The sequence below is a fragment of the Schistocerca serialis genome, chromosome 2, assembly GCF_023864345.2.
Source record: "Schistocerca serialis cubense isolate TAMUIC-IGC-003099 chromosome 2, iqSchSeri2.2, whole genome shotgun sequence".
Classification (NCBI taxonomy): domain Eukaryota; kingdom Metazoa; phylum Arthropoda; class Insecta; order Orthoptera; family Acrididae; genus Schistocerca; species Schistocerca serialis.
In genome coordinates, this window is record NC_064639.1 from 757358680 (window position 1) to 757371601 (window position 12922).

General features: G+C 37.2%; 1 protein-coding gene across 13 annotated transcripts in view; it reads right to left on the reverse strand.

Annotated features, from left to right (window-relative positions):
• The window catches only part of LOC126457957 (transmembrane protein 94), a 504907-nt gene that overhangs the window by 420031 nt on the left and 71954 nt on the right, over positions 1–12922 (reverse strand). For 12 of the 13 annotated variants that reach the window (XM_050094697.1, XM_050094693.1, XM_050094699.1 and 9 more), the window contains exons 2-5: positions 7139–7265; positions 6902–7048; positions 6673–6809; positions 5292–5485 (exon numbers count right to left, since the gene is read on the reverse strand). In XM_050094697.1, coding sequence (XP_049950654.1) covers positions 5292–5485; positions 6673–6809; positions 6902–7048; positions 7139–7254 — 594 coding nt within the window. In that variant the 5' untranslated portion in view covers positions 7255–7265. Of the gene's footprint in view, positions 1–5291; positions 5486–6672; positions 6810–6901; positions 7049–7138; positions 7266–9737; positions 9757–12922 lie in introns of those variants that run through there. The other variant, XM_050094700.1, reaches the window with a different exon arrangement.

A 12922-nucleotide genomic window follows, 5' to 3' on the forward strand; every position in this document is an offset into this window, starting at 1 on the left:
TGTGTAATGCTCCCTTTAGTAATTACCAACAAACATTTGTAGCTTCAAATTTTCCTAGATTTCTGCAATTTCTTCCATTTTAATCTGCAATTCATAATCAACAAATTCTGTTCACAGTCTACATCTGACTCTGGAAATCTTTTGTAGTTTAAAATCAGGCTTTGAAATCTCTATCTCTCTGTAACGTAATATGTCTGAAACTCTCCTGTAGCTCTAGTTTTCTTCCAAGAACAGAACCTTCTTCATGAGTCTTAAACCAAGTTATAGCACCGCTTAACTTGTGCTCTGTACAAAATTCTACCAAGCAGCTTGCCCTTTCGTTCCTTTCCCCAGTCCAAGTTCTTTTACTATTTTTCCTTGTCTTACTTTTCCTACTATTGAATTCCAGTACCCCATCATAATTAAATTTTCCTCTCTTTTAACTATCTGAATAATTTCTTTTGTTTCATCATAATTTCTTACAAATCTGTGGAGCTAATATGCATATAAAGTAGCACTAGGTGGTGTCTTTTGGTTTTGTATTTATCTTGGCTACAACAATACATTCACTATACTGTTGATAGCATGTTACCCACATTCTTATTTTCTTCATCATTATGAGTCTTACTCCCTATTTCATTTTGTGTTGCTCACTCTGTAGGCACTTGACCAGAAGTCTTGTTCTTCCAGCCATCACACTTCATTACTTTCCACTACATGTAATTTCAACCTATCCATTTAATTTCTTTCTCTAACATACCTATCCAAGTAACAGATATTACATTCCATTCTCTGACCCTTAAAATACCAGATTTATCTTTCCCGATGACAAACATTCTATTGAGCAGTCCCTACCTGAAGGTCCAAATGGGGGCTCTTTTTCCTCCAGAATATCTTATCCAAGTGGATGCCATCATCAATAAGCCACATTGCCACTGTAGATCTACATGTCCTACCGAAATTTAACGGCTGTAGTTTCCTCTTGCTCTCAGCCATTTGCAGTACCAATATAGCAGGCCTTCATTGTTGGCTAACATTACAAGGCCAGATCAGTTAATCATCGAGACTGTCACTCCTGCATCTGCTGAAACAGCTACTGTCCCTCTTCAGGACCCTTATGTTAATCTAACTTGTCCAGATACTTCTCTGATGTGGCTGCCCTTGCAGTACAGCTATCTGTATTGCTGGGTGTGCTAGTCAGTTCATTGTGGCAAGGTCCAGGGTTTATCAGGCTAGTTAACACATGAGCAGATAGCCTCTGGTGTTCCAGGCACTCGCCCACCCATGAACTAACTGGGACCAATTTTTCTTAACTTTGGTGATCAGATGAAACCAATTTACTCAATGCAGTATGGCTTTTGGTAGACACATTCAGAAGTACAAAAATTCATCCTTGCTTTCAGAATTATTAGTTCCTTTCCTCAGGGAAGAAACAGGGATGAGTTGGTAAATGTTAGAAAGGAGAAGCAGCTCACTCAGTACCACACACATTAGGTTCGTATCCTAAACTTTTATATGATACAGTAATACAACAGAAACTCTTACTTAGCAGATGTAATAAAACTCCAGTAAAGTAAACGTATAAAACTCTTATCAATATTTTCATTGCCTTTCCCGTACAATCGAAAACCAAAGAATGTAAACGTATTTCAGTTGAATTCTAAATAATTATTTGTTAATTTATGCACCAATCTTTTATTAATGAGATTAAGTTATTTTAAATTACATTCAAAAGTTGACAACGTTACACCTCTCATTTCCACCCAAAATAACACAGCTCAATATAACCCTTCACAACTTTGAATTCATACCATCCTCATACTTGTACAGATTTAATATTCTGCAGAGCTACCTCATTATGTCATGTGTACTTACGTGTTTGTTTAAATTTATTATGCAGCTATGTGTTAGTATTCTTGTTATACTATTTCTGATTAGAAAACATACTTCAAACCCCACAGACATTTAAAAACAATTATTAAATGGTCATACTGTTCAATTGGCAACTAGAACAGTGTTGTTTATATAAGTCGACTCTCTGTGAGGGACCAGAATACCATAATGTGGAATATTTGATATTTAGGCTCCCTAAATATTTTCAGTCAGAGACATAATATACATCAGTTTAATACAAATGAGTTACTGCATTGAGCTGAGTGCTGATTTCCTGATAATTTATTATTAATACTTTCTATGGCTCGTATTTGACGTCCTGTTTAGGAATGAGGCAGCAGTGAGAGGCAAGTTCTATTTAAATTGTTGGTGAGAAAGAGTACAGTAGTTGTCATGACAGTAGTTGTCATCCAGAGGGTGAGACAAATGAACGAATTTGGAGATGCTATGAAAAAGTGTATTTAATGTATTACTAGAGTAACATATTTTGTCAGTCTTACACCAAAGTTGTGTGCTGAGTGCCATTAATGCAGTCTGGGTCCTGTTCAGAACTAAAAGAATAATCAGCTATTTAACTTTTTTGAATAATTTGATATTTTATCAAACAAGGGAAAATCCAGGATGGAATATACATACTCAGCTTGCAAGCAGAAGAATAACTTTAATATTTAAAAAGATTGTAACAATCAGAAAAAAGACATCTGCAGACAGCAGCTTGCTCATTTCAATGGTCTTCTAATAATATGGAAAATCTCGTCTGCTGACTAAAGAATATTTGACATGTTGCCTGGTATCTGAGAGGCATTAAAAATAAAGCACTTCTACCAACAAACAAAATAACGCAATGTCTCACTAGTCACAGGCCTTGTGCAACTTACTAACGAAGATAACTGTTTATTTGCTGTCATAGTTCCACAAAACATTTATAAGATGATTAATTTCAATCTATACAACCATCACTGCCGATATACAATAACCAAAAGAAAACCACAAGAGAACAGCTACCCAATCTGTACTATTATATAAAGACAAGTCATTGTTAACATTGTTATCAAACATCTCAAAAAGTTTTCAACCAGTTCAGTTCACATATTTACATGATACTTTAATAATCATTCAGACGATCATGGACTACATATATTTTTTTACCACAACAGTGTGCAAGTTTTCTGTTCAAACCAACAGCAAAACAATAAAATGTTGTGCTATGCTGTGGGGTGAAAATTTGCGGTTTAAATTTTTTTCCCCCTCACTGTCTGTTTTAACTATGACAGCAGAGCATTTTAATTATTAGACAGACTGTTTTTCCCATTCATATTGTTTCTCCTTGTACCTAATTTTAAATAAAAATTGTATACACAACCATGTGTTGTATTGTTTTGTAACTCACAGTCAGTTTTAACAGACAACATGAAAGTTGTATTCATGGCTTATCAGCTTATGATTAGAGTATTATTATGGAATCTGAATCTTTCAAAACTTTCTGATTCCTCCTGTTTGCAGATTAAAACTATGTGAAATACTGTCATTTAAGCTACTACCCTCACAGATACAGTGGCAGGAGTGGTCTCTTATACCCCATGTATTAATGATGCCAACCAAATTACCCATTCATTTTAAGTGACTTCAATTCGCAATCCATGTTTCATCGTCAATAACAATAAACAAGTCTGACAGTCAGAGAAAGGGAGAGGGAAGGAGAGTTGAAGAGTAGGTGGAGGGAAGTAGGGGCAACAAGGAATAAATGGACGGGAGGGGGGGGGGGGGGGTGGAGCAGACGTCCAGAGAGAGGGAGGAGGAAATGGAAGGAGAGAGGGGGGAGAAGGATTCCCCTACATGTTTAGCAATTGCAAATTATTGCCAGGTTCACTAGTATAAACATAATTAACTGTCACAAGTTTTAAATACCTTTTGTCATTACAAAGTGAACTGTTATGATAAAATCACAAAACTGGAATAGCTTAACAAACATATATCCAAAAACTACAAGTCATATAGATAATGGATTTTGCTATTATTGGTGATTGCACTCAGAATATCATTCTCAGTACCAGGAAAAGGGTCCTTACATATTGTCAAAAGGAATGGTAGTAATAATGGACAAAAATACATTAACAGAATACTAAGAAAGACAGAGAATTTCTGTGATACAATTTTAATTTCTCAAAATTAAAAATGAAGCACTTTACCATCACATTAAATATCTGTGACTCAATTTGCTTTGAAAAGATAAAACAACATTCAAATAAAGGTAAGGAGCATCTTTCTGTTTTGAGAGCTGCTCCCCGGAACATCATCAAGTCCCATACTGTACACAAAATTTTATTATCTGTCTTATTAAAATTTTTAACAAACTTGAAGAGAGTCACTTAGCAATTTTTATGCTTTTTCTATGCTCTTTTGAGACTTCCCAGAAATAGTTTCATAAACAAAACTTCATCACACTATAAATAAAAATAAATTTCTTGAGCCTCGGGACTCCAACAGTAGAAGTATAACATTTTAAAGCTTTATATACATGACAAGGAAGGTTATGGCAGAAATCACACACACACACACACACACACACACACACACACACACACACACACCAGACTGCCGAGACCAGACCGCAAGCGCGCAGAGGCATTGTATGTTTGAAGTTGTCATTCTTTTCTGTGTGTCTGTGTGTGACTCAACACTTCAACAATTTGGTGAGTTGCCTCCTTTACTCCTAAATCATTCACATTTTGAAAGTTTTCATGTTGTTTGGAAAACACCGCCGTGATTAATAATAATAATAATAATAATAATAATAATAATAATACTTGAGACAGACAAGTGTCATATTTTTCCTCGCTGATGTAGCTTTCAGTCTGCATAATGTACAACACTATTCAAAATAATTGTGCTTAAATATCACCAAAAACTGCTTTGAGATGTATAGATTGTCTGATATCTTGTAACGTGGACAGCAGGTCTTAAAGTGAGCTGAAAATATCAAAATTTGTATTGAATTGTGGAAAAAAAGGGTTGACAGCTGGATGTCTGATTTCAATTTCGTAATGCGTGGAAAGCTTAAAAATATTTATGACCTTCAGAATTCTAAATTAGTGAAATGAGGAGTCTGTACTGAAAACTGTTGACATCGCTAATTGCCAGAGCACACATGATCGCATTAACAGCCACAAAATGTTGTTTATAACGGGAGAAAATGATAGAGCTCGTCAAAAGAAAAGCAGATCCCTTTCAGTGAAACAATATAAAATTGAAAAATCTCTGAACAGGTATACAGATAAACGGTAAATGAGAGTGAAGACTGAATGATAGACATATTAAGAAACTGGATGGCAATCATTTAATACATAATATAGTCAAGCTCACATTTTTTACCATATGAAGTATATCTGCTCATAAATTCAATTAGCATGAAGACTTACATTGAGCGGAGAACATCGCCCAGGAGCCTGTTGTCCAGGTCTGATGACGACAATATCATCACGCACAAGGAGTGCCCATGGCAAGTTCACCAGTTTTCCATCACGATAAGTCCACTGCAGAGTAATGCAAGGTGAGACTGGTGAGCACAAGTGTGGGTAATTTTCTGGATACCACTGACACGTCTCCGAAGCATCTGGTCAAATTGTCCATTTTAAAAAATGTATTTCTGCACTGAGTTTTATAGCTTCATTATGACTAAAGAAAACATTAAGAGTGACATAAATATTTCTTTTCATAAAACAAATTCATACACTGATTTCAGAACCTCTTATCACTTCAAAACTTTAAATGGCTAATGTACATTGAAGTTGTTCACAACCCAAACAGGCAATTTTGCTATCACACACTGTATTCATAAATACATATTACTGCTAAAACTAACTGCTATATTATTCATAAAATAGGCACTAAAACATTCAGTCTTGATGAGAAAAAATTAATCAAAGTTTCTTGACAAAATACCAGAAAAATGTGGATGACAGCACTGAGAGGCGCACACCATATGCATGTACACACGAGAGAGAGATAAGAAAGATAAGAAAGCATCAAATACTTTCATCGTAATAGTGTTTTAAACATTCAACAATCATCTTCACAGTTTTGACTTGCTGTGGCATGTGCTGAACAAGTATCTGGAATTAGAGGACATCAGTGTCCTACCACATAATCTAACCTACTGTAGCTTGCACAATTCCTTGAGCACAGTGGTCATCATGCAATCCCCACCCTCCACCCCCTCTCTCTCTGCCTCTCTCACACACACACACACACACACACACACACACACACACACCTACCTTCCCTGAAGGCTTATTGTAGTTCACACTGAATATTTTCATCTACAGGCAGCAACAATGTTCATTGGATCAGATAACATACTTCCAGTGTTCTACAGTCAGCTCTTGATGTGAACATTGTGTGTTCAAATGAGAAACAGTGTCTCAGAAGCAAGCAGTATTCCCAAACACTCTGTCTTTCCTTCTCATCCCATCCGGTAATTCTCCTCTGACCCAGGGCTTTAGGTGACTTTTCTGAACTGTACCCCTATCTCTAAATCTCTCCTGACCTTTTCCTTCACCCCTCTACCTTCCCCTTCAACTCTTCTGCCAGGAGGAGGAGCCACTGGCTCCAAAAGCTTGTAAAAGTTGAACCCTTTTGTGTGTGTGGGTTCCCCTGAAGCCACTTGGTGAATAGATTTTTTTATCTATCCATTTACGTTATATAGTCAATAATTGAAAAGTATGATTAGTTATGCTTGAAATAACATTATGCTGCTGTACATGATACTTCCAAAATATTGTAACATTAATGACAAAAAACCTTTTAACTGATGAAGAATTTCAAGAATTCTTGTAGTCATTTCAGAGTGCCGCAATTTGTTCTCTCTCAAAACCAAATATACATTGATCACCAATAGTAGAAGAAGCAGTATTCCTTGTGTGAGTAGACAGCATAACCTAAAAAAAAAAATATTAAGATGAGAATCTCCTGGAGATATAAAATAAATATAAATATAAAAAAAATATGCTGTGTAATTATTGTGTAGTACCTGTCACTTTTATCTACAATATATGCAAAAAACAGCGCAAAACTGCAAGCAAGAATGGCAACTGCAGATGTCCAACAAAAGGTTGTGTATCGACTTTCATGGTGTAGTGCATCTCTCAACCATTGCTTATGCCATATGTTACTGAACCTGTAAAAAATAAACAAACAAAAAAATTATTGCAACTGAACTCTGATTAAGACTCATGAAAAGGACTAATGACACACAGTGATTAAATACCTTTTCTTATGGCACAACTGATGTTCCTTGAGAACAGATTCTATATCTTGGTGCAATCGAGTAAGTGCCTCTGCAGTGGACAGGCCTTCTTTACTGTAAACTGGTTCATGATCCATGTCAGTGAGATCTAAAATTAAAAAAGGAGGAGATACATAAAAAGGTTGAAAATTAATAACAAAATGTAAAAGCTCCTAATTTTTCTCTTACGATACGAAATTTGCATCAACTATGTGTTTTGATTTTAATGAGCACCACTATGTATATTTTAAATACAAAAAAATTCAAGCACGAATTCAATTATGGTATCTCAGCCACAATTCTGCAACAGATTTCTCCAAGGAAACCACAATTAAAGCCATCTCTGCTATTTTAACAATCATTGAAACATATGACAGCTGGCAGAATCAATTTCTAACAATAAAGACATATCCATGGGGTGTTCAAGTAAAAAACGGGTTTAGGCACTGAAGATTTAACATTAGCTTGTGTCTGTAACCAATTTTATTACTGTTCCCAATATTGTGAAAAGGATAGATTGCTACTCACCACACGGTGGAGGCGTTGAGCCACAGCCAGTACTATGAAAAGACTGCTAAACATTTAAGCTTTCGGCCAAAAGGTCTTCTTTGGAAATAAGAAACACACACAAGCACAGCTCATACACACATGGCCACGGTCTCATTCATGATCTGAGTTGGGCCACAGCAGCCAGAGCCGAGTTGTGCTTGTTTGAATCTGTGTGTGTGCAACTCAACAGCTCCTCCCTATGTGGTGAGCAGCAGTCAATCCTTTTCATAATACTGTCGGTATTCCATCTTGGCCTTTTGATTGTTTAATTCTTACTGTTAAACGTCATATGCTCAGCAATGCTCTTTGTTAACAATGTGACAAACACAAAGAAGAGCCAATATCTGGAGGGATGAAAAAAACGCTGCTAGACATCTGTCATATCAATGGTCCTACTTTTTTTTAGTCACAACACAGCACTGACTCTTAAAAACTCAGTGAATCTTAAGATACTGCAAAAAAATTAAACACTCCGGATTGCACACAAAAACTATTTACACATACTATGATTAATTCTGACTTTAATACACCGATTCAGTCAGTTATTTTGACAACAACATTGACAAATCCAATAAGTAACATGGTGACCCCATGAGGATACAGGATAAGACCAGGAAAAAGAAGAAACTGGTTATTTTGGGCTGCTACTGCATGTCTTGCTCTTTCCAAAAGTGAAAGTAACCATTCATACACGGCCATCTTTTAGAGCCTTTGAAAGCATTTTTGTGTGTGCCTACAAAGAATTACTGTATAAGCCTCTCAAGGTTTATTGTGGAGCTTTTCAATATGATTTCCCACATCTTCCTTGAAAACGCCCACTCACTAACTATATTATATGTAACTTGATCAATATGTTATTACTCCTGATTTATTTTCTAGGTACCACAACCTGCTCTTAAACATACCCTCTTGGTTTTCAGTACTCTTTGTATGTACAGTTTATTTACTCATCTATAATTTTTTGTTGTATGTCCTTGTTGGAATAGCTATTATTTTGTAGAATTTTATCCAAAATTTTGTTTCTCAAAATTCTATTTATAGTGCTACATCTATCATTTTCACACATATGTTGAGTAATTGTGAAGTAACTTCCATTATTATAATGAAAGTAGATTAGCACTAGTCATAATTTGTGGTTAGCATATTTCACAGAAGCAGACTTCAGCAGCTGCTTTCGCATATTAATGTATAACTTGGCTTGATCCACATTCATGAAACTTCTCTTTCAAGACAGCAATCACACAATACACTGTGTGGTGTGTGTGTGTGTGTGTGTGTGTGTGTGTGTGTGTGTGTGTCTGACTCAGTGAATCAATGTCCATAACTGTGCAGAAGCCTAGGAGCGCAAAATGTGACATTTGATCTATACTCACTGATAATGTAATATCCTGGAATATACTGAATGTTTTCCTCCAAAATGCACAACTTTTATTTCTTTTAAGGGATTCTGAAATTAGTTCTTACATATGACTTGAGCAATGCAGTGTGTATCCAATGTGTTAAATTTATTTACAGACATTTGTTGTGCAGCAATTGATGCAACAAATTAACCCTTGCTTACAATTAATTGTTAAAAATAGCATATATACTTCAAACTTTCTACTATTAAAAAAGGCTAGAACTAGCTTTATGGTAAGCAGCCATTCTTTTCTGTCCACAGCTGTCCGCCATGGATAAGTAAAAAGAATGGAAGTGTGTGTCAAATGGGGTGGGAAAACAAGGACAGTATTACAAGGTATTTAGATTTTTAAAAAATTCAAAAGTTATATTAGTCAAGACCATATCGATGACAGAATCTTAGAAATCTGAGGCTAGTTACCTCATGCAAAATTGTCACTGTAGGTACTAGGAAAGAATGTGTGATGTTGCCTGTCTGTAAAGTTAATATGTACACAGTTATCACAAGCATGAAAAATAAAAAACTTTGTTCAATTTCTAACATTCTGAAAGCTGGGAAACTAGTGTCACACTTTTTTTAATTTCATCCAAATCTAAGCTTCAGAAAAATTACTTCAGACTGTAAAGGTTTCACCTGCTTTATTTCTTCATTTGTTGTCCTCGGTGTCAACGTACTGCATTGCTACACTGGGTGAACAATGGGTTTTGTAATTTGGACACTGACAACGGTAAATAATGTAGCCAACATATGCACAGTTGCGTTACACAGTCTTTTACTTTCACTGTTTACACAACCCCCCAATAATACACAATCATAGGGCCAGTGCACTATTGTTTAATCTTTCCATAAGCCTCATTAATAGATTGCAGGCGAACCTCCACATAATGCTACAATAGTTTCCTGTTGAACATCTATGAGCAGTAAAACCTAACCGCAAAGTTCACAGTTCTTGAAGAATAATCAGGTACGTATGGAGCAGACACTGTCACTGGTTTTACACATGGCCTAATTGTTTAACATTTATTCCACAGTTAATTTGAAGCATTGTTGTTGTGGTTCTGACCACCACAGGTTACTCGTCTGAAACTCAGCCATGGACTGCCTGTCCCGTGACCAAAAATTGGACCCTTATATATCTTCACAATAATAGGGACTGAAACTACGCGCACTGTTCGAAGTCTAATTTACAAAAATTTCAATTAAAACTTAAATCATTAAATTAACTGAATACATCAAAAAGTTCTGTCTTTTTAACAGTTTCTTCTATTACAAGCACTAAGCTAAAATATTTGTTTAAATAATGAAATTAACATATATTGTTATGCAAACAATACTTTTGACAAAAGTGTTAATTTCTTTGGAATTAATTATGAGCTGGCTCTGCTAACATGTTTTCAAATAGAGTCAAATAGATACTGTAAGATTACTAGCATTTCATCTTCCAAATGCTTATAATTAGTACAGAATTTATATTTGTTTATATGTCAACAATAGAATTTAAGTTACGAAACAATCACTGATTTCACCCTATAACAAAAGATACCAACTAGGAATAGTCAAAATAAATTAGAAAATCAATTACAAACATAAAACTAAGCACAAAATTAGATCTGATGTTATATTCTTTACACAAAATAAAACCATGGATTAACTTGGTATGACCGATGCAGAGACAACAAAGCACTGTGGATTCCTTCTATGAAAAGTGGAAGTTCCCTGGGATACCCATATGACTTGTAACTCAGGGAAAGACAACTGGGCAGGCAGCACAATGAAGGTCACCGAGAAGGTCACCAATACAGGAGAGCAAACTGTGACAAGAACAGTTATTGGTCAATAGACTAGAGACTGCTCACTGACACAGTACATATTAAACGCTGTCAAGAGAAGCCCATTTAATAAAATAGAGGGCTCTGCTAATGGCTGTCAGCTCTACAATAAACACTTTACATTTTTTCAGCAGCAAATGATGTTTGATACTGGCAGAAGATGTAAAATCATATCCTGTTTGACCTACAGTTTTAGAGCCATCAGTGTAAAAGAAGATAGCACCCTGGATCAGTCCTAATCTGTGGCCTGGGCAGCAGATACTGGAGACTGTACAAGAAAACACAGGAGGCACAGTCTAGGGAGGGGAGATGGAGGTCTTGGCACAGAGAAGCAAGGTGCATTCCCACTAGTAATCCCACCTGAGGATATGTACCACAAGGATGACATCTCTCATATGCAAAGAGAATGGGATAAGTGGGATGATCAAAGAATTGTTGAATGGCAATTGCACAGGAGACCATAAGATGGTACCATCAAATCTGAAGAGGGAAGATCCCTGCTTCAGCACGTAGACTGTCTACAGGACTAGTCCGAAAGGCACAGTTGCTACATGATGGTGGACTGGATCTAACAGTTTCAAAGCTGAAGCAGCTGCCAAACCATAAACCTGGCAACCACTATCCAGTACAGATGAAAGTAGGGTCCAGTAGATAGAGGTAAGAATAGCGTGATCCGCATCTCTAGATACATGGGTAAGGAAGCAGCCAGTCTTCAGGTGATGAATACAGGGCAGCCAAGTCAGACTTTTATCAAAAGGGAGGCCGAACAAACAGGACTGTGCTACAACATCCAGATGCTGGGTATCTAAGTAGAGTTCTGGGTCAGGATGGACCGTGGTACAATGGCAGAAATGCATTACCTGCATTTCTGTAGGAGAGATTTGAAACTGTTGGAAAGGGAGCATGCAGAGGACCATCCAGAGGACCACTGGATGGCCGCTTGGAGGTGGTTTTCAGCAGAGGCTACAGTGTGGGAGCTGCGCCATACAGAAAAATCAGAGGTGACCAGCAACCCAACAGATGTCACTAGTCATTGATGGCTATGAGGAAGAGAGTGACTTTCAACACTGAGCCCTGTGGTACAGCGTTCTATTGGATCTGTGTGGAGCTGAGTGAAGTGTCAACTCTAACCCAGTCACCTGTGGGACAAAAACTGCTGAATAAAAAATGGAAGGTGGCCTCAAAAGCTCCAGTCATGGAGAGTAAGTAAAACAACGTTACATTGGCTTATGCCGGTCAAAAAAGGCTGCAACAAGATGATAACATTTACAAAAAGCCCGTCAGATTGCTGCTTCCAACCACACCAGATGGTCGATTGTGGATCATACCTCCCGGAAACCACACCGACAAGTGGACAAGAGGCCTCGAGATTTGAGAAACCACTATAATCTGAAAGCAACCATCCTTTCAGGCAGCTTACAGAGTATGTTGCTCAGGCTAATCTGCCAGTAACTGTTGGGAGACATTGGGTTCTGCAGCCAGATAGGAAGAGAACACTGATGCAGTTACAAAGTGGATCACAAGGTGTTCTGTAAGAACCAATGAATCAATACAAAGGACCCCTTTCAACCAAGACTAAGAACAGCTGTTGATCGCTGGTGGCCCATAAGATCACGAGGCTTGGCTCACGCTTGAGATAAGAGGCACACATCTTCAGGGAGGAGACATAGCTTTCCGAGAATTCATTCCTACTGTGTTTTAATAGATAGTGAGCCTTAGAACAAAGCCCCTTAAAAGTGATAAGCTGAAACATCCTGGCATACTAAAATGGTGTGCCGGACCGAGACTCTGACTCAGGATCTTTGCATTTCACGGGCAAGTGCTCTGCGAACCGAGCTGCCCATGCATGCCTCATGGCCCATCCTCAACAGCCTTACTTCTGCCAGTACTTTGTCTCCCACCTTCCCAAGTTCACAGAAGCTCTCCTGCAAAACTTCCAAGACTAGCACTACTGAGAGAAAGGACACTGCAAAGACATGGCTTAGCCAC